The 22,070-nt window shown below is 33.1% G+C and overlaps 2 protein-coding genes and 1 long non-coding RNA gene across 10 annotated transcripts; 2 read left to right on the forward strand and 1 right to left on the reverse strand.

Annotated features, from left to right (window-relative positions):
- Nucleotides 1-9,279: 9,279 nt before the first annotated feature.
- On the reverse strand, nt 9,280-13,122 carry LOC121216172 (G-type lectin S-receptor-like serine/threonine-protein kinase SD1-13). 6 transcript variants are annotated; one of them, XR_005912245.1, is made up of 8 exons: nt 12,896-13,122; nt 12,644-12,715; nt 12,438-12,545; nt 12,158-12,207; nt 10,867-11,047; nt 10,372-10,434; nt 9,618-9,771; nt 9,280-9,538 (listed from the first exon to the last, which is right to left on the reverse strand). XR_005912245.1 is itself a non-coding variant. In XM_041091519.1 (7 exons), exons 1-7 carry the CDS (start codon nt 13,053-13,055, stop codon nt 9,447-9,449), a joined length of 708 nt encoding a protein of 235 aa, XP_040947453.1. In that variant the 5' UTR covers nt 13,056-13,119; the 3' UTR covers nt 9,280-9,446. The 6 variants fall into 6 exon arrangements, 2 of the variants coding, with proteins under 2 accessions (XP_040947453.1, XP_040947454.1); XR_005912246.1 differs by having other exon boundaries at nt 9,344-9,520; nt 9,624-9,771; XR_005912247.1 differs by having other exon boundaries at nt 9,344-9,520; nt 9,618-9,747; nt 12,896-13,121.
- Nucleotides 13,123-13,525: 403 nt separating this feature from the next.
- LOC107919030 (uncharacterized) lies at nt 13,526-15,564 on the forward strand. Of its 3 annotated transcripts, none has more exons than XR_005912250.1 (5): nt 13,526-13,796; nt 13,881-14,089; nt 14,441-14,541; nt 14,988-15,075; nt 15,379-15,564. It is a non-coding gene; the product is annotated as an uncharacterized lncRNA (long non-coding RNA). The 3 variants fall into 3 exon arrangements; XR_005912249.1 differs by having other exon boundaries at nt 13,531-13,796; nt 13,926-14,089; nt 14,988-15,110; XR_005912248.1 differs by having other exon boundaries at nt 13,533-13,796; nt 13,926-14,089.
- A 561-nt stretch (nt 15,565-16,125) lies between these two features.
- Nucleotides 16,126-16,470, forward strand: LOC121216115 (glutathione S-transferase F9-like). Its single transcript, XM_041091413.1, has one exon. It carries the CDS (start codon nt 16,126-16,128, stop codon nt 16,468-16,470), a length of 345 nt encoding a protein of 114 aa, XP_040947347.1.
- Nucleotides 16,471-22,070: the final 5,600 nt, after the last annotated feature.

Genomic DNA, 22,070 nt, shown 5'->3' on the forward strand with positions numbered 1-22,070 from the left:
AGAACTGTCCTTTGATGACACGGGGTTGCAGTTTTTTGATTGATTTGATGTTATTACCATTTGATGAATTTGATGTGATTGTGGGTATGAATTGGCTAACTCTGCGTGATGCTATTGTAAATTGTAGACGAAAGCTTATCATATTAAAGTGTTAGAACGGTGAGACACTTCGTATTGAATAAAATAATCCGACTGGATTGCCTATTGTTATATCAGCTATGTCAGCATAGAAATATGTGAGAAAAGGTTGAAATGCTTGCCTTGCTTATGTATTGGATACTAAACTATCTAAATCGAGACTTGAATCAGTGCTAGTGGTTTGTGAGTATCCTGATGTGTTTCCAGATGAGTTACTTGGATTATCGCTGGTTAGAGAGATTGAGTTTTCTATAGAACTTGTACTGAAAGCATCATCGATATTGATAGCACCTTGCAAAATGGCTCCTACCGAGTTAAAAGCGCAGCTGCAAGAGTTGATAGATAGGGGTTTTGCTCGACCTAGTTTTTCACCTTAGGGTGCACCAGTTTTATTTGTTAAGAAAAAGGACGAATCGATGAGATTGCGTATAGACTACCGTCAGCTCAACAAAGTTACAATCAAGAAAAAATATCAACTGCCTCATATTGACGATCTATTCGATCAGTTGAAAGGTGTCACAATATTCTCAAAGATTGATCTTCGTTCTAGTTATTATCAGCTGCGAGTTAAAGATTCAGATGTGTCGAAAAATACATTCAGAACCAGGTACAGAAACTATGAATTTCTTGTGATGCTGTTTGGTTTAACTAATGCACCAGTAGTATTTATGGATTTGATGAACAAAATCTTCAAACCATTTTCCGACAAATTTTTTATGGTATTTATTGATGACATTCGGATCTATTCTCAAGACTAGTCTGAGCATTCTGAACACTTGAGGATTATGTTGCAAACTCTGCGTGATAAACAACTCTTTGCTAAACTTAGCAAATGTGATTTTTGGCTCTGAGAAGTCCTTTTTCTAGGACATGTAGTATTGGATGAAGGCATCAAAGTTGACCTGAGTAAAATTTCAGTAATTGTTGATTGGAAACCATCGAGAAACGTATCCGAAGTAAATTTTCTTGGATTAGCTGGCTATTACCGAAGGTTCATTAAAGGGTTCTCGATGATAGCTACACCAATGACATGACTCTTACAGAAAGATGTGAAATTTGATGGTCTGAAAAATTTCAGTAAAGTTTCAATCAGTTGAAAGCACTGTTGACCGAAGCACCAGTTTTGGTTAAGCCTGAATCGTGTAAAGAATTTGTAATTTTTAGTGATGTATCTTTAAATGGTTTAGGTTGTGTTTTGATACAGGAAGGCAAAGTAATAGCTTATGCTTCTAGACAGTTAAAGCCGTACGAAAAAAAACGATCCGAAACATGACTTAGAGTTGGCAGCTATTGTGTTTGCGTTGAAAATTTAGCGACACTATTTTTTCGGTGAAAAATGTCATATATTTACCGATCATAAGAGTTTGAAGTATCTAATGTCACAAAAAGATTTGAATCTGAGACAGTGTAGATGGCTCGAACTGTTAAAAGATTATGAGTTGATCATTAATTATCATCCGAGAAAAGCAAACGTAGTTGTTGAGACCTCGCGTAGAAAGTCCTTGTTTGCTCTCAGAGCGATGAATACGCGACTGACATTATCTGATGATGGCTCAGTCTTAGTTGAGTTGAAAGCTACATCGATGTTTTTACAACAGATCTGTAAATCTCATAAATGTGATAGGGAATTGCTAGCTAAACGGGCACAGTGTGAGTCGACTTCTGATTCAGAATTTCAGATAGGACTTGATGGTTGCTTATTGTTTAGAGGCAGAACTTGTGTACCGAAGAGTTCAGAACTCATTCATAAAATCTTACACGAAGCTGATAGTGGTAACTTCTCTGTTCATCAGGGAAGTAATAAAATGTACGGTGACTTGATACAGATGTACTAGTGGTTGGGAATGAAACATGAGATTTTTTATTTTAGTTGTAATAGCCCGTATTTAGTGAAATCAGAACAATGATTTTGGGACCACAAATCTAAATTCAAAAATTTTATTTTATTATTATTTTATGGTCTACAGCATGATAGAAGTACCATATAAAAATTTTGTTAAGAAATTTTACTGTTTACATACTCAATTTAATAAAAAGGACTAAATCGCGTAAAGTGCAAAAGTTGAGTTCTAGTAGCTAGAAGTATTAAATTGCTATAGAACTTTAAAGTGGAAGTTCTTATATGGTAATTAGACCATAAATGGGATAGTGGAATATGATGGCTTTGCAATTTTGAAATTTAAATTAACTTTAAAGGTTATACTTATAAATAGGTAATAAAATGATAAAATAAATAAAACAAATTAAGTATCATCTTCCATTATCATTTTAGCAACCAAAATTAAGAATGAATGGCAACCATGGGAGCTTAAAGTTTCAAAAACCCTAATTCCTTTGATTAGGTATACATTTTTGTTCCGTTTTTGACGATTTCTATGTTTTCGGGATCATTATAGCTTAATCTAGCTAGTTCGGGGACTAATTTGTGAAACTATTAAACTATTAGGGTTTCACCATTGATGATTATATATGATTTTTGAAGTCTAATGTTATAAAATGAATGGTTGTTGTTAGATAAACACCTTTTGTAAAGGAATTTTTGATGAAATTGTCAATTAGTGACTAAATTGAAAATTAGAAAATATTACATGTTGAAATTGTGAAATAAATGAAATACAAGGCATGCTAAGGACCTAATTGATATTCAGCCATAGTGGGTTGTGGTGAAATTGTGTGAATTTTCATTTTTATGAGCTATGGACTAAATTGTAAAGAATTAAAAGTATAGGTGAAAAATGGTAATTTTGACAAAATAGGTCTTGGACTAAATTGAATGTGAAATATATTGAATTGGGTTAAATTTATCCATATAGATCTAGTTAGACCTCGTACAGAGTTAGATCGGGGCAAAGAGAAAGTCTTGGATTAATTGTCTCAATATATACGTATACTCATCGAGGTAAGTTCGTGTAATTAAATTGAGTATTTATATGTTTTAATTGAATTATATGTATTTGATTTGTATAATTTTCATGTATAAATACCGATCGCATATCTGACGATGTACGACGATTACCGAGTCCCGTTTGAACCTTAAGAATTCGTATGATACAAATGACATGTCATTAGGGTTACTGATTCTCAGCTCATATGAGCTTACCGATTTATAGCTCGTGAGAGCATACTGATTCATAGCTTGTACGAGCATGCATGTACAGGAATTGATGGATTACAGTTTAGCACACTATGTGTGAGCTATCCTAAGTATCCAACAATATTCTAAATGGTTCAACAGGCAATGTTCTGTTACGAGATGATATGAGTTCAATACAAACTATTACAGGTATATACATGAAATATATGGAAATGATATTATATGATGTATTGAAACATGAAATGGATGATACATGTATATGAAACTTGCTTAATTATTATGTTCATCCATGTTTATTAGCTATTATATGTGTTTTACTTGGCTAATTTGTTGGTCAATATGTGCTCAGGCATTTGGCCAAATTGAGTTGGGATATGCTATGTTTACTTACCTAAATTGTGACTAAATGGTAAGTTAAATTCTAAGTTATACGAACTTACTAAGCTTAAATGCTTACGCTGTGTTATTTTTCGGGTTTTATAGTGAATCGAAAGCTCGTTTGGGTTGGAAGCTTGTCGGAGCTATATCACACTATCCATCAACTCTTTTGGTATTTTCAGTTGTTTCATTTTTGTTATAATGGCATGTATAGGCTATTTTGGCTAATGTTGGCCTATATGTTTTGTTGTAATTATGACCATATGATTTGGCTTGTGTTTTGGCATATTTTGGTATGTCTATAAGTTGCTTTAAAATGGTTGATGTGTCTTGATTTATGGTTAAATGATGATGGGTAAAATGATAGTTAAGTGTGCGTATGGTATATGTGTCTTGTGTTATGATGTATTATGGTAAATTGATACTTAAATAGGTATGATCCATATCGTAAATTGATGCTTGTTAAAGAATGGAATTTTGGTATCAAATGGTTGTATTTTGGTAAGCAAGATACATGGTATGTATTGATGAAAGTATACACACAAGTTATTTGGTTATTTGGTTAAATTGAACATATGGCTTGCCATGTTATAAATTGTCATTTAAGGTGCCTAAGGGCATATTGGTTGTATGATGTTATACCATATGATTAAGGTTTGTTTATGCTTGATTTGGATGCCCTGTTATGGCTTATAACTATGTGCAATTGTGGTTGTAGGTACATGCCAAATTGGGTGAGAAAAATGGTTTGTAAAATAGCTAATTTTCATCCACACGAGTAGAGACACAAGCATGTGTCTTAGCCGTGTGTGACAAACGGCCAGGTGACACAGCCGTGTGTTCCTTATAGTTTGTAAATTTTCATCTTTTTTTGAAAAATGCTATATTTTACCGATTTAGTCCCGACTTGTTTCTAGTGTGTTTTTAGGGCCTCAAGAGCTCGTATAAGGGACAATACGTATGTTATTGATTAGTTTTGTTATGATTGATGATATGAATTAAATTTTTTAATATTTTTGATAGTTTTGAAACATAAACTCTAGTAATGCTCCGTAACCCTATTTCGGCGACAGATACGGGTTAGGGGTGTTACAGTAGGAAAATTTAAATGTAGTGCATGATTCCAAGCAAACTAATAAGAAAATAAACACAAATAATGAAGAAGATTTAAAAGGTTACAAACTCAATTAAAAACAACCATAAAAATAAAAACATAGTTCAAAAGATAATAAAAAAAAAGATTTCTAAGAAAATAAAAATAAAACAACTAAAAGCAAAAAGAAAAAAAGAAAAAGAAATAAAATAAAATCAATGATCTTTATCGTCGAAGGCATCGATGACATATGTCCAACTAGTGTGAAGGAGGAGAACTGCTCTGGAGTGTCGAGGAGACCGAAGTGTCGTGCGAGTCGAGTCACAAAAGGGCATAACAGATAGGAACCTTCCTATCGCGCTTTGTCTAATGGCGACAAGCTAGGCCGGTGAGGTACCTAAGATCAAAGGTGTGCCCCGAGGCCATGCTCCATAAAATATAAGTGTCGGTTGTACCGACAATGTCGATGCTCTCTCTCAACCTAGTTAATGTGTGAGCTAAGATGGCGTGGATATAGCGTAAGGCCGAAGGAAGGGAAGTCGCCTTCGACCGACTCGAATCATAGGGTGTTGTACATTTAGTAAGGTCTACCACGCTTAAAGAAGGTGAGTAGTGGATGTGCCGATATAAAGTATGGAACCCTTCAGCACTCATGAACTCCTCAGTGTAGAGTCCTAATGTAGCTTCGAACTCTAGGATGCTCATATGACACGTCGTGCTGCCAAGTTGGATAGTAATAGTGCCCTGCTCATCATGGTTCGACATTGCATGCTGTAAGAGGAATGTTGAGCAAAACTCGAGAGTAAGCTCCGAGTAGGTGGGCTCGACGATGGAGAAGAACCGGTCCCAATGAGCTGTAGCGATCAGTGCATGCACTCTATCAACTAACTGGACCAACTCTAAAGCGACCCAATCAATCCAACAACCAAATCCAAACAGTTGTTTTCGGAGATGCTGATAGAGGCCTTTTTGGGGACCTTAGGAGAAACGGAGACATTGAAGGTGTGCATTAGCAAAAGGTCCCGACGAAGAGGTTACACCCAGAGTGTTCTACTTTTTCAAAGTGGGGACGACGACTTTAGATTTTTCGTGTGTGTTTGTCATGGGGTGCCTGAAATACAATCCAATATCAGATAAGTAGAAGAAACAGGATAGACAATAGTAAAGAAAACAGAGAGACAAATCGAAAAAGAAAATAAAACAACTATTCTAGTGTAATAAACCGCATGACAAATATTGAATCCAAGTTGAAATATAACTATATACCGACATGCTAAAAATATAACTAATACAATAAGAAAAATGTAGTGAAACAAAAACAACCAGAGCCTAGTAATCATTATACCAATCAATAACGAAACACTCAAAACAAATAATCATACACATATGATAAAATAATAATCAGAGTAAAATATAGATAAAATGAATGAAAACAAGACAAGTATGAAACATAACCAAAAAAATAACCAAGGCAGAAATCGAAAGCAGAATAAAAAAGAAAAATAAAGTACAAAAATAAGTAACAAGAAAATTATTAATAAAAAGAATAAATAAAATAATAAGAAATATAAATAAAATAAATAAAATAAAATAAACAAAAGAGGGGAAAAGGCAAACAACAAGGGGGTCGGTCGGTGATGCACGGGGTTTCGACGATGGCGAGACAGTAGGTGACGGAGAGAAGGGAAGGTCAGCGGTGGGGGCTGTTTCAAAGGGAGAGAGATGGAGGAGGAAAAGGAAATGAAACAGAAAAAGGGAAACGGGGGAAGGACGATGGGATGTTTGCAGGGGAAAGGCATGTCGGAGGAAGAATGGGGAGGAAAAAGGGGAAGTGATACGCAGCGACGGACTAGGGACTGTTTCATCGAAGAAAAGGGAAGGAGGGGGTTTGTGTGGTGGGGGTGCGACAATAGTGGACAAAAGGGGGGTCGACGTTGGTAGAACGGCTATATAGGAAAGGAGAGGGGGAGGAATTGATAAAACAAAAAGAAAAAAATTTAAGGTTTGGGTTAAAAAGGGTGACATGGTCGTGCTCAGGCCCGTGTTGGGCCACACAGTCGTGTAACACACCCGTGTAGTTTTTTGTTAGCCTGTGTCCAATTCAAAAATCAAGCCTAGTCTTCACATGGCCCCGAACACGTTCGTGTGTCCCAGTCGTGTGGCACACATGGCTGTGTGCCAGGCCATGTGTTTTACTCCTTCGCTTCTCGCACGCCCATGTACGAGGTCGTGTAGGGCACATGGTCTTACACACGCCTGTGTGACAAGTCATGTCTCGCACACGGTTGTGTCTTTTGCCTGTGTAACTCACTAACTTGAAATTAAATTTAAAAAATTAGCTCTAGTAATCACACAGCCTAGCATAGGCCCATGTGTCCAGGCCGTATAGACCATCTCAAGCCGTGTAACAATCAAATTTTGGAAAAATTTAGTCCCAAGACTCACACGGCCAAGGACACACCCGTATGTCCAGGCCGTGTGTCCTACACAGCCATGTCTTTACAGTGTGTAACTTTCTGTTGTTTGCTCAATTATGCACACGATCTGGGATAGCACACACAACCTAGACACACGGACGTTTCCTAGGCTATATGAGTACTGAAGCTAATTTTTCAATTTTAATTTCAAGTCATTGAGTTACATGGGCAAGAGACACGATCGTGTGCCCCCCACGACCTTGCACACGGGCGTGGGAGAAGCGAAGGAGTAAAACACAGGGCCAGGGTACACAGGCGTGGCCGTCATCGTGTGAAGACTGGGTTTGAATTTCAAATTCGACACGGGCTGAGATAGATCCACACAGGCGTGTGACACAATTGTGTGGTCCAACACTATCCTAAACACAACCCAAAACTCTAAACTAGTCTTGTTTTCATTAAGTCTATCTATGTTTTCCTCTAATTATTATTTTATCGTATGTCTGTGATTATTTGTTTTGAGTGTTTCATTATTGACTGGTATAATGATTACTAGGCTCTAGTTGTTTTTGTTTCACTTCATTTTTCTTATTCTATTAGTTCTATTTCTAGCATGTCGATATATAGTTATATTTCAACTTGGATTCAATATTTTTCATGTAGTTTATTAGACTGGAATAGTTGTTTTATTTGCTTTTCTGATCTGTCTCTTTGTTTTCTTTTCTGTTGTCTGTCCTGATTCTTCTGCTTATATGATATTGGTTGTATTTTAGGCACCCCATGACAAACACATGCAGAAAATCTAAAGTCTCCATGCCCACTTCAAAAAGTGGAAGACTCCAGGTGCGACCACTTTCTCGGGACCTTCCACTGAAGCATGCCACCGATGTCTCTGTTTCTCTTAGGGTCCCCAAGAGGACCTCTATCAGCCTCTCTGGCAGTGACCATTTGGATTAGGCCGTTCCATTAATTGGGCCACTTTAAAGCACATCCAATTAGATGATAAAGTGCGTGCACTGATTCCCATAGCTCCTTAGGACCGGTTTTTCTCCATCATCGAGCCCATCTACTCGGAGCTTACTCTTGATTTTTGTTCAACATTCCTCTTACAACACGTGATGTCGACTCATGATAACCCGTGAAATATTACTTTTTGACTCAGCGACACAACGTATCATATGAGCATCTCAGAGTTCGGAGCTACTTTAGGGCTCTAAACTAAGGAGTTCATGGGTACCGAGGGGTTCTCACTTTATACTGCCACATCCTCTACTCGCCTTTTTTAAGCTAGGCAAACCTTACTGCGAGTATCACACCCTATGATCTGAGTCGGTGGAAGGCGACTTCCCTACCTCTGCCCTTGTGCTATATTCATACCATCTTGGCTCACACATTGACCAGTCAGAGGGAGAGCATCGGCGTTGTCAGTACATTCAATATAAATTTTCTGTGGAGCATGGCAACAGGGCACACTTTTACTTGCCTACTTTGTTTCCCTAGCGTGCTGCCATTAGACAGAACGTAATAGGAAAGGTCTTATTTGTTTAGGCCCTTACATGACTCAACTTGCATGACAATTCTGTCTCATTGACACTCTGGAGCAATCCTCCTCCTTCACACTAGTTGGACTGATGTCCCCGTAGGGATTATCAAGCATGAGTCACATGAGGATGATCGAGGGATTGCGTGCAATGGATCCTCATCGATACCTGTTATATCATTCTGACCCTCAAGATCAGTATGAGGACTTCACTGATGATGTCCCTTTCCACCACGAGGATCCACCTTCACATCCACCTCAAGGTCACCGTACAACTACTTCTACTGCTACCCTCGCAAACCTCTCTGAACGATTCACTCATTTCGAGTGGTGTTGTTTTGAGTGGTTCTACAGTATTGATGCAACTTTACAGCAGATCTATCAACACCTCCACATATCTTCTTCAACGCCAATGCCTTATAACCCTGATGCCTTCAGCGATGAAGATCACTGATTTTATTTCTTTTCTTTCTCTTTTTATTTATTTTTATTTTTTCTTTTAGTTGTTTTATTTTTATTTTCTTAGACTCCTTTCGTTTATTATCTTTTGAACTATGTTTTTAATGCCTTTGATTACATAAGATTCCTCTGAAATTTTTTAAAAAAATATTCAAACTAGTTCATATCAACTTGCTCAAGTTGTATGTATAAATTGCAGATCAACACCTTATTTGAACTTACAATTCTAGGAAAGCATAAAATGTAGTTCCATGAGCATGCATTTAAAGTAGCAAAAAAATTACTGATTACAATCACAATCTAAGCTCCAAATCTAGCTCTTGTGTGTCACTTGATTCTGAATTTTGACTGCTCGATCCCAATGAGTTGCTGAGATGTTTCTTGCTCATTGAGTGTGAATCCTATAAGAATGTAAGGAACTAAAACAAGTTAAATTTTAAAACACAATCATCACATAGCACATAAACTAAAAAAAGGAAGGGACTTGTGTGTAGCAACCTCAACATGTAGGTTTAGAAGTTCTGGTCATGTTTGGTTGTGCAAAATGTTGGGTGTCTAAGAAGCCACTGCTTGGCTGGGAATCACCATATCTGATGTTTTCCCTTTGATCGTATTCTCCAACCCCCATATGTAATAATATATAATTGTAGTACTTGATTTCATTAATATAGTTATTGATGCATAAAGAAATGAGGGAGGTGACAATGGAAAGTAGCACTTTAACACTTCAATTTACAGCATTTAAACACTTCAATTTGCAGCACTTTAACATATCAATTAACAACATTTATACACGTCAATTACAGCGATAAAACATCTCAATTTCCAGCAACTAAACACTTCAATTTGCAGCACTTAAACACTTCAATTTGCAGCACTTAAACACCTCAATTTATAGCATTTAAACACTTAAATTTGCAGCACTTAAACATATAAATTAACAACATTTATACACCTCAATTACAGAGATAAAACATCTCAATTTCCAGCAACTAAATACTTCAATTTGCAGCACTTAAACACTTCAATTTACAACATTTAAACACTTAAATTTACAAATCCACCATTAATAAAGTAGCATCAGGATACAGATCCACCACCTTTTAGCACCATTTGCAAATTTTTTCTAATATTTTCATTTTATAAAACTCAAATGTAACATCCAAACCAGATAATGTAACATCAATATAGTAGTATGAATTTGTAACATCCAAAAGCATTCACTAAAATGCATACTTAGGTGCTAGATTACCTGAAAAGCATTGATCATGAAAACCAGATAATTTGTTTTCTCTGCAATGGTTAATTCTCTTCCCTGCATCCAAACCAGTTATCAAAGATTTAGCCTATTTGTCATCAATATTTGAACAAAGAATACTTAAGTACTACATCTAGTACTTTTGTTTGAAGAAAAGAAACAAATATTACCAGATTTATGAGATCATACATAAAAAGATAATTTCTTTAAAAGATACAGTCTTCAAAATTACGATTTTAAAACTTAGATTTTCATTTTAAAACACATACAAAAATAACATTATTTTTTATTTAAAAATAACATATGCAATATGAACAAAATAAAATATGTAATATGTGTAGGTGAAAACTTTTGTGTAATAATATTAATATGTACAAAAAATTTAAAATAAAGTCTATATGTAGGATATTCAACCTACTTTATATGACTTTATAATATGAATAAAAATACAAGTACTTTAATTGATTCACAATGGCAAGTCCCACATACCCATAAAACCTACAGGGTAGGTCTTATCAGTCCTAACCTTCCCATCTACCATAACATGCCTTTGCATAAGAATAGCAATCACTTCTCTGTATGTCAAAGCATACTTTAGTCTGTTTCGCAGAATGAGAATAAGTGGCAAACATTCCCTCAACTTGTGGGGTCCAGAAGATGGCTTTGGCGCCTGCATTAACAAATACAATAAATACAAAATTAAAATGAAGCAGCATCGGACTGGTAAGAAAGCCGGAAGAAAGCTCAAGAAAACAAAATACATTAAACCAAAAGAAGCAGCATCACATTTCCATAAAACTGACACACACACACACACACATATATGACAATCCAATATGCAATTGAACAAAATAAACCACATCAATCTCATTTTGAGGAACAAAAAATTATCCATTAAACCAGAACAACAAGAAACTGTAGCTCACACATTATAAATGGAGGTCTTTAGCAAAAGGAAAAATCATTTATAGAAAGTCAAGAAAGGCAAATACTACCCAAATTTCATCCATCCATGCAGCAAGTAAATTATATATGGTAAACAACAACAATTTGTTTCAAAGACCAACTGTTCAAGTGCATGTATGCACCAAAAACAGGATCAAATTTCCAATTTGACTAACTTTATTCAACCATCAAACCAGGGTGGTATGCAAAAGAAAAGGCTAACCTTGTTCCACAAATATGAAAGAGTTCCTTCAAAAAATTATTAGTAAAAATAACACCTTGGTCACTAACAATGGATTCAAACAAACTACTTAATAAAATAGAAATTCATGCCATAGAAACAACATTATAAAGAATGAGGGAGGGTAATAAAATGAGCATACTAGAAAAAATAATCAACCACCACAAAGAGAGAAATTTTCCCAAGAGATTTGGACAGCCTGATTTGGTTATTCTAGCAATTGCAGCAAGCCTACGAGACTCAAGTATTTCTCCTTGTTTTGCTAACAAACTTTACAAGTCTAATAGAAGTCAACATATTAGCTACGAAGTCTTCTGTACTTTCTGCCATGAACACTAGATAAAATGAGGCTATCCTTTACTCACTAAAAATAGAAGTTGAAGATTGTAATTCAATGAAATAACAACACAAAAAAAATGTAAATTAAGTAATATTTTAATAAGGAATAGCAAATGGAACCTCAAATATATTAATCGAACTTATATCAGAAATACTCCATACAGGTTGTTAAATCCATATTAGGCATCAGGTAAATATTGAAGTTTGACAAACTTGGAAAAGCAAACAAACAGTGGCTTTAGAAGATATACTAACCTCCTTATCGCCTCTTTCATCAATAGACCCAGACTTCAAAGACTCAACACCTGCGGTTTAACTTTTATCATAGTACTCAATCAAGTTTAGAGCATTTATCTGTATTCAAGTTCAACTCAATTCTATTCCAATTTTATTTTATTTTATCTAAAATTTGAATTTAAATCGAGTAAAAAATACCTTTAAATCCAATTTTACTCAAAGAGAACTCTTAAAGAATTTACATATTTCTTAAAAAAAGTGACTGTAAAGATTAATTAAATAAAGGTGGACATTTTACCTCTTTGTTGACCCATTCTACGCAATAAGAAGAGCGCAAAAATTATTATAATCACGACCATGCCTGGAATTACTGTTGTAATAACAATTATCTCACTATTCCCTTTATCTGCAAATCCAGAAACATGGCTAATAAAACATCTAAACCAAAAATGAATAATTGATGCAATTCGTCACACACATGGTCGATATGGAAGACAAGTTTACCAAGTTTCGAAGATGGCAGACGAATGTAAAGATCGACTCCCCGATTAGAGAATTTCTGGACATCAATCAAATCTCCACTCCATAACATGCAACCAATGCCAACATCATATGCATAAGCCACGCACGAACAATTCTTCATGCAACCGATTAGTGTTCAAATTTTAGGCTTTTGGTTGTTCATATTTTAGGTTTTCTGGTTGTTACTTTCGACATAAATTTTTTTAAAAAAACACAAAAACATAAAAGACTGACCTAATTCGCAGAGCCTCGAGTCCTTCAAATCCGTGATGGAATCGCATAGAGCAGCTAAAGCTTGTGGGTTAAGAAAAGTTCTGCATAGAAAGAAAAAATAGCTTTCCAAATTTGGGTGTTTAAGAATTGGGGTTAAGGAAAAAAATATAGCAATGGGCATGGAGTTAAAAGTTTTAAAGGACGGTATGTTTGTAAAGTTGGGGGTTTCAATGGGGGAATTAGGGATTTTAGGGGGGAAAGTTGGGGATTTCGGAGAAGGGGATTTTATAAAATGGCGCTATTTTTTAAAGTAAAATTATTTTTTGTGGTGTTTTTTTATAAAAATGCCGCTATTACTTTCCTTTTGCGGCATTTTTCATAAAAACGCTATATAAAATTATTTCATTTGGAATAAAGCGACACTGTTTTGCTATATAAAATTATTGCTTACCTTTTACGGCTCATTTGGAATAAAACGACACTGTTTTGCTATGCTAAAAATCTTTTATTTTGTCTATTAAAAATTATTACTTAACTGATTTTATAAAACATTTACAGCATGTTTGGTTGGGTGTATTGGCATAGCCAATATTGGGTGTATTGGCATAGCCAATACACCCCTAATCGTGGGCCCCACTTATTACGCCTCTAATCCTTTGTTTGGTTCAATGTATTGCTATTACGGGGCTAAACCATTACTGACCTAATCGGTGAAATCCACCGATTTCTAATCCCTGCCTTTAGCTCAGTTTAGGTGCTGCTTCAAGTTTTATACCCTGTTTACCCTTCCAATCGACACATCCCTTTTCGCCTTCTGTTCCTTCCTTCTAGCTTGGGGTTTCTGCCTATTTGCTCCCTCTGTCCCTCTGCCTATAATACTCTCCAGCAATATACACACCGACGCACAAGGAAAGCACTATTGGTAAGCCTTTATTTCTCCTACCCTGAACTTTTCTCCAGAAACAATCACTCTTATCATGTTTTTCGTTTCCTTCATGTAAAGCAGTTGCTATACTTTGCTGGGTCTTTTTTTTTTTTTGGTTTTCGTCAGTGATGGGATGTTCTAGTTCGAAGTTAGAGGATCAAAAGGCCCTCCAAGGAATGTTTTTGAGGTGATTAGAGAGATAAAGGTTCAGTTTGTTAAAGCTTCTGAGTCAGGGAGTGAAATTGTAAAGTTGCTTGCGGTAGGAACACTTCCCTATCACCGTAAACATGGTAATGATTTTCATCATTATTTTACTGGATTGTTGTGTTATTTTATCTATTTGCTCTAATAGTAATACTAGCTGCGGGGTTTGGTAACTTTTCTGCAACAGCTTCGAAGATGTTGCAAGTAGTTACTCATTCGTTATCATTAGTATCATCTCATCCATCTACTTCTAAGACTGATTCATCGGCTAAAAATACTGATCCGGCTTTTCTAGACTTCAATGAAGAATTGGCCAAGAAACAGAGAAACCTTTCCTCTACATTGCAGAAGTTGTATCTTTGGGAAAAGAAACTCTATTATTTTGCTTTTTCTGTATATTTTATTTGTTAATTTGAAGCCTTTATGTTTCTCTTCAGTTCCTGGAAGAGTTTGAGTGGCTGTGAGATTACGTCCACATAATGTAGAAGAGTTAGTAGCAGATGCTGATTTTGCTGATTGTGTAGAACTTCAACCAGAGGTATTATGTTGCTATCTGACAGTTGGATATGCAGGGAATACAATTCTCAGTGACCTTAATTTGTTAGATGTCTTTATCTACTTTCTTTTATCTGTTTGATCTTGAAGTACAAATGATTGAGGAAAAGCTAAGAGAAGGGCATATCGATTATATTTTGTCAGGGTTGGCATCTTGAGGGATGCATCAGCCTAAAAGTGAGTTTATTCAAATGAAAATGGAGAAAAGTAGCAAATTCTTGAATAATTATCACTTCATTTCAATTAGTCAAGAAGGATTTAGTTTCTAACCACCTAAGAAAAAGTGAAGTCGACATGCCTGTACTTGTTCACGTAGCTCACCTAACTAGCTTTTAGATTTATTGAAATTAACTCCCATCCAGTTTCTGTAAGTGTTTATTACTTGATTTTAGTAAAGTTCTCACCAATGCTTCAACTTTTCTCTTTCAGCTTAAAAGGTTAAAGCTTCGCAAAAACAACTGGGACACAGACACCTATGAGTTTGATGAAGCGCTGACAAAGTTTGCATCGTAAAAACGTGTGTATGAAGTTGTTGCAAAGCCAGTTGTTGAGGTTTGAGTACAGGGCTTTTCTAATTGTACCAGAATTTGTTAGAATTTTACTTGTTATTAGTTATTCTTCCTTGGCAACAGCAGAGGCGGTGGCTGAAAATAGTTTCAACCTATCATTGTGTTTTGTGTCGGTCTTCTCCCAAGTTATCAATTGTTTTGTTCTGCTGTACATAACTGCCGTGTTTGGTCATAGCTTATAAAGGATTTGGTGCCTTTTTTGATGCATTATTCATTTTATTAACAAGGTCATTGTGTATTTGTGTTCATAGGGTGTTTTGGATGGTTACAATGGGACAATCATGGCTTATGGTCAGACTGGTACTGGCAAAACATATACTCTTGGTCGACTTGGGGAGGAAGATACAGCTAATCGTGGAACAATGGTCCGTGCTATGGAGGACATTTTGGCAGAAGTTTCACCAGAAATTGATTCTGTTTTGGTCTCCTATTTGCAGGTTGCATATTAGATATTCTTTTCTAGGAGATACATATTACTGCAGATCTTGGTGTTTGATTTCTGATATTGTCATGAATTGTGCTAATTGGTCTAAGCTTACTTTTCTTTTAGAATTTTTTTTATCATTTTCTCCAAAGTTACAAGAATTTTAAATTTTAATGTGCCTAATAGCTCTGTTCATTGAAAATTTTAAATTTTCTCCAAAGTTTCTGCATTCTTCCTGAATGGGCCATGTGCTATATTTTTGCATTCTACTTTGTATGCTTTAATTAATGCAGATGATTAGGCTTTGTAATTTAGATATCACAAGGTTTGATTAGATTAATGAATTACTGCTAGGAGAACAACTAGTGCTGGAAAAAGAGAAGCAGCACTCTGTTCTGAACTAGATCACATAAACCTAAGACATGATTGTTCATTTTCTCATTTTCCTTGTCCTTATTCTTGCTCTACATTTCTTGTCTTTCCAGTTTAATGTTGTCCCGCATTGTTGCTATTTTCTGCACTAATAATTGATGGTTATATGTTTGTGATTTTAGGTAGTGGTAAGACGTTCACGATGCAACCATTACCTCTCAGAGCTGCACAAGACCTTGTTAGATTCTTGCATCAGCCAATTTACCGCAACCAGAGATTTAAATTGTGGCTTAGCTGTTTTGAGATATATGGTGGCTTAGCTATTTTGCTTGCTTACTTTCTGAGGCTGTCAAAGAACAAGTACTTGGCTGGTGATTTCTTCAGCCCTGCTGACCTGAGCCACCTACCATTTACGCAGTACTTGGTGGGTCAAATGGGAAAGGAATACATGACAACCAACAGTAAGCATGTGAGTGCTTGGTGGGATGACATTAGCAGCAGACCGTCCTGGCAGAAGGTTCTCCAGCTCTATGCTCCTCCTTTCTAAGAATTGAAAATGATGCAATCTGGGGATGGGGTCTTTTTAATGATGTCTGCTTTGTTGTTTAGCAGTTTGGTTTGGTTTGGGGTCTGGTCTTGACTGTTTTAAGAGGCCAACTAGTTATCCTATGTTAGGTATAGTTACAATAAAATGTTGGTAGGGGTAGGGGGTTACAGTTATCGTTTTGTTTGCCTATGTTTGATATTATGAATAAAGATGAAGAAATCATGTAGATATCAAAGAGAATCAAGTGCTCAATTGAATGTGCTTCAAAGGCAATTTTTTTTTATTTTCTATGGTTTTATTACTTATTGATTTTCTTTTTGTTGGTTTAAATCTTCGAAATAATTGTCCAAAAGGTTTTGGTAGTGTTGGCATTGGCATTAATAAAAGTTTGAGCTTACTATGAGTATAATTTGAACCCAAATGTGGTAGTGTTGGCATTGGCATTAATAAAAATTTGAGCTTACTATGAATCTAATTTGAACTCAAATCATATTTGCGGTCACCCAAATCATATTTGAGGTGATAAATACTTTATCCATCAAGTTAATATAGGGTTCAAGTTAATTATGGTGTTTATTTATTGTTAATAATTTATACAAACTTATGATTATAAGTAGTGTAAAAAAGGTAAATTATTTACTATGATATCAAACAAGTGAAGTGGCTTAATATAAGTTAATAATGTTTATGCAGAATATAATTCTCAAATTATATTATGATTTTAGTAAATTATATAAGAATATTTATTATTAAGAATTTTTTGAAATTATATATCATTATTAAATTATATTTAATATTAATTATTTTAAATTATATAAATTCATATAAGAAAATTTATTATCAAGAATTTTATGAAATTATATATTATTATTAAATTATATTTAATTAAAATATAACTTTTTCTTAGTATAAGTTAATTATGTTTATGCAGAATATAATTTTCAAGTTATATATTTAATAATAATTATGTTAATTTATATTTTACAGTATCATATATTATGATTTGAGTAAATTAATATAAGAATATTAATTATTAAGAATTTTATTAAATTATATAGTTTAATTAAAATATATTTAATAATAATTATGTTAATTTATATTTTACAGTATCATATATTATGATTTGAGTAAATTAATATAAGAATATTAATTATTAAGAATTTTATTAAATTATATAGTTTAATTAAAATATATTTAATAATAATTATGTTAATTTATATTTTACAGTATCATATATTATGATTTCAGTAAATTAATATAAGAATATTAATTATTAAGAATTTCATTAAATTATATATTTTAATTAAAATATATTTAATAATAATTATGTTAATTTATATTTTACAGTATCATATATTATGATTTCAGTAAATTAATATAAGAATATTAATTATTAAGAATTTTATTAAATTATATAGTTTAATTAAAATATATTTAATAATAATTATGTTAATTTATATTTTACAGTATCATATATTATGATTTCAGTAAATTAATATAAGAATATTAATTATTAAGAATTTCATTAAATTATATATTTTAATTAAAATATATTTAATAATAATTATGTTAATTTATATTTTACAGTATCATATATTATGATTTCAGTAAATTAATATAAGAATATTAATTATTAAGAATTTTATTAAATTATATATTTTAATTAAAATATATTTAATAATAATTATGTTAATTTATATTTTACAGTATCATATATTATGATTTCAGTAAATTAATATAAGAATATTAATTATTAAGAATTTTATTAAATTATATATTTTAATTAAAATATATTTAATAATAATTATGTTTAAATATGATTAAATTATTTATTATTGATAATAATAATCTTATTATAATTTAAATAACAATAACAATAATCATTTACCAAAACAAATTTATGCTAAGGGTATTCTAGTCATTTTAGTTTTTTCCATTATGCTATTACACCTCTATTCCATTCAACCAAACACAAGATTACTATTACGCCTCTATTCCATTACATTCAACCAAACAGTGGATTAGCTATTACACCTCTAATCCAATACACCTCTAATCCCAATACACCTCTAATCCAATACACCTCTAATCCAATACAGCGAACCAAACGCACCCTTATTATTTTTTTCTAAATTGAATTTTTATAAAAAAATCAAGTACTCTGAAAATAAATATCGTATATTTTAATAAGAAAAAACTGATTAAATGGTTGTAATTAATTATTAAGTTAGAATTATCCAATGTAAGCAATTAATCTCTCACTTATCAAATTTCTATTAAAAATTGAGACGTTAATCATGATTTTATATTATTAATTTCCCATCTAATCTCCATTTTATTAGAGATATTTCTTCCTAACTAAAATATAATTATTTTGCTAAATGTTCGATGTGGAATGATTTTAGTTTTTGTATTTTATTTTTATTTGTTATAATTTAGTCCTATATATCCAAAATAGATAGTTACCTATCCGTATCAATTTGTTACATTTTTTATTTATTAATTTTTTTTAAATCTAATAATTAAATATATCAAATAGTTTAGATTAAATATTTTTTAGTCATAAACACCACTAATGTTACCTTTTCCGGCGCTTACAGAAGAAACGCCACTAATAAATTAAATTTTTGTAATGAAATGACACCGTTTTGGAAAATTCTAATACATATTAGCGGCGTTTTTGCTATAAGCGCCGCAAAAGCTCGTATATTTTACAATATTTTATATTCAATTATTGTATATTGCATATCAATTTTAAATTAATAATCTTTACAATTTATTATTATCTCTTTTACAATTATATAAGAACTTATTTAATATATAAATTAAAAAATACTAATTAATCTAAACCTTAAACCTTAACCTGACCCTGAATCTTTAAACCTTAAATTACTAACTCTTAACCCCAAACCCAAAACCCCTAAACCTTATTTAATATATAAATTAAAAAACACTAATTAATCTAAACCTTAAACCCTAACCCTAACCCGACCCCAAATCCCTAACCCTTAACCCCTAAACATTATTTAATATATAAATTAAAACACATTAATTAATCTAAACCCTAAACCCTAACATGACACCAAATCCATAAACCCTAAATCCCTAACTCTTAACCTCTAACCCCCAACCCCTAACCCGTAAACATTAAATCACAACCCTTAAATCAGAATCCTTAATCCATAATCTCTAATTCCATAATTTATAAACCTTAAAATTGTAACTCTTAAACCGGCCCTAAATCCTAAATTAACCATATATATACCCTAAACCATATATATTAAACCCTAAACTATAATGATAATTAAATTAAATATTTTAAAATTAATACTATCGTATCTTTTACAATTATATTTGAAATTATTTAATATATAAATTAAAAATCAATCAATCATGTACCCAAAAAATTTTAAAATTATTTTAAATAATAGTATTTTAATTTCTCCATTTTTAACAAATATTTTTCTATGTTTTTAATTTCAAATTATTTCTACGTGTCATTATTTTAAATTTATCCATTTTTAACAAATATTCAATTAAAAATAAATTGAATTTTAATTAATATAAATAAACAAATTAAATAGTAAATTAACAGATAAAATGTTTTTGCGGCGCTTTTTTAAAAACGCCGCTAAAGTCCCGAGCATTAGCGGCGCTTCCTGGAAAACGTCGCTAAAGCCCCAAGCATTAGCGGCGCTTCTTGAAAAACGCCACTAAAGCCCCGAGCATTAGCGGCGCTTTTTCAAAAACGCCGCTAAAGATCTGAGCATTAGTGGTGCTTTTTTAAAAAACGCCACTAAAGCCCCGAAAGGTAGAAAAAGATGACGTTGGGGCTTAGGTTTTTTGCGGCATTTTTCCAAAAAACGCCACTAATGCTAGATCTTTAGCGGTGTTTTACGTGAGGCACCGCTAATGCTCAATTTTTAGCGGCGTTTTTTGTCTAAACGCCGCTAAAAATGCCGCTAAAAGCCTGTTTTGCTGTAGTGTAATTTGATATACTTAGATGATAAAGGCACTTAGGTTTTAACCCACTTATCCCATAAAAAGCCTACCTTTTTAATTAACCCTTAGTGAACTCCATTGAGCTTAACACACCATTTATTGATTAACTCGTTAATGTTAACCCATGACCCATTTTTCGTTGTGACTTTTCCCATTTTATTGACTCTCTTTTTTGTCGAGATTTGATTTGGTTAGTTACCTAACTATATTCCTTTGTTTGAATTGTTGAATTTTCTTTCTTAATTTTTATTGTTCTAGATAAAAAAAAAATCAAAAAATATTGACTTTTAATTAGTTATTTTTTATTAAGCATGAACATATAAATTCATATTTTGAGAAGCAGCTCATTTTTGTTCTTGAATATTCTTGATTGATGCACTTGTTTTTAATTCAACATTTATTTATTTATTCTAGTTTGGTAATTTATCAACTTGATCTCGATTATAACCAACTTTTCTGGCCTTTCTCCACACCCTTAACCTAATCCCCATTACAACCTCTTAAAGGCCTTTTGATTGGTGTTTCATATCATTTTCTAGTGGTGGAGATTTGATTTTCAAGCAAGCTTATGGTAATGACATTTCTTGTTCGACTGATGAGTGCTTATTTCTTGAACCTTAAACACTTTGAGTGCTTTGAGTGAATCTTTATTGAGGATGTCAATTCTTATTAATTTTGAATTAAAGGTAATTACTTAGATAAGGGGAGATACCTGTGTTTTCGTGTTTTAAAAATTTTCGACTTAGATTGTTTGAATCTGTAGTGCCCTTTTAGTTGGATTCTTAATGCATGATTATTTGCAAATCATTTCGAAATATTATTGATGAGAATTACAAGTTGGGAAAGATTAAATTTAATGTGAGTTGAGGATTTTGCTTGAGGACAAGAAAATGCTTAAGTGTGGGTATATTTGATAAATGATAAAACTAACATATTTCAATCCTATTCTTAATATGTTTTTGGATGATTATTAATGCAAATTGGTGAATTTGGTGATCCTAATCCTTTGAATTCATGTCCTATTAAGTGAGCATTTGGAAGCTAAAGAAGCAAAAAATCAGCGAAAATCGGACAAAAAGAGTACATTTCAAGAGCCACACGGGCTGGGCATTCCCACACAAGCTTGACACACGTGTGTGTGAGACAGACGAGTTGGACACACGGCCATGTGCCGGCCCATGTCGATTTCGCAACTTGCTTCCCAAACACATGGGAAAACACAATTTTTAGGATTTCTAAACATTCTAAAATCTATAAATACCAAATAAAAGAAGAGAAATGGGAGCCAGTAGAGAATATTAAAGAAACAACTCGAAGAATACCATTGGAGCCAATTCTGAAGTAATTTCCATCAAGATCGAAGACCTCCTTTTAATTCTTTTTGAAGTTTTTATAAGTTTCTTTGTTTCTTATGGTTTTTCTAACTTTGAGATGTTTTTATTCAGGATTATGAACTAATTTCTGAGATACCTAGGGAAGATAAAACCTAAGATGAATTTTATTATTTGATCTTTGTTTTACATGATAAATATTTTATGCTTGTTCTCAGTTATGTGTGCTTATTTCTTGTTTTAATATTTTCAGGATATTAGTTCATG

The sequence above is a fragment of the Gossypium hirsutum genome, chromosome D04 (assembly GCF_007990345.1).
Source record: "Gossypium hirsutum isolate 1008001.06 chromosome D04, Gossypium_hirsutum_v2.1, whole genome shotgun sequence".
In the NCBI taxonomy this organism is placed as follows: Eukaryota; Viridiplantae; Streptophyta; class Magnoliopsida; order Malvales; family Malvaceae; genus Gossypium; species Gossypium hirsutum.

Coding starts and splice junctions, on each gene's coding strand:
- LOC121216172 (XM_041091519.1), bottom strand. CDS start 13,055: ATGCCCATTGCTATATTTTTTTCCTTAACCCCAATTCTTAAACACCCA. Junction 12,546..12,643: donor TCTGCCATCTTCGAAACTTG/GTAAACTTGTCT, acceptor CTGGATTTGCAG/ATAAAGGGAATAGTGAGATA. Junction 12,208..12,437: donor TAGAATGGGTCAACAAAGAG/GTAAAATGTCCA, acceptor GTTAAACCGCAG/GTGTTGAGTCTTTGAAGTCT.
- LOC121216115 (XM_041091413.1), top strand. CDS start 16,126: ATGCAACCATTACCTCTCAGAGCTGCACAAGACCTTGTTAGATTCTTG.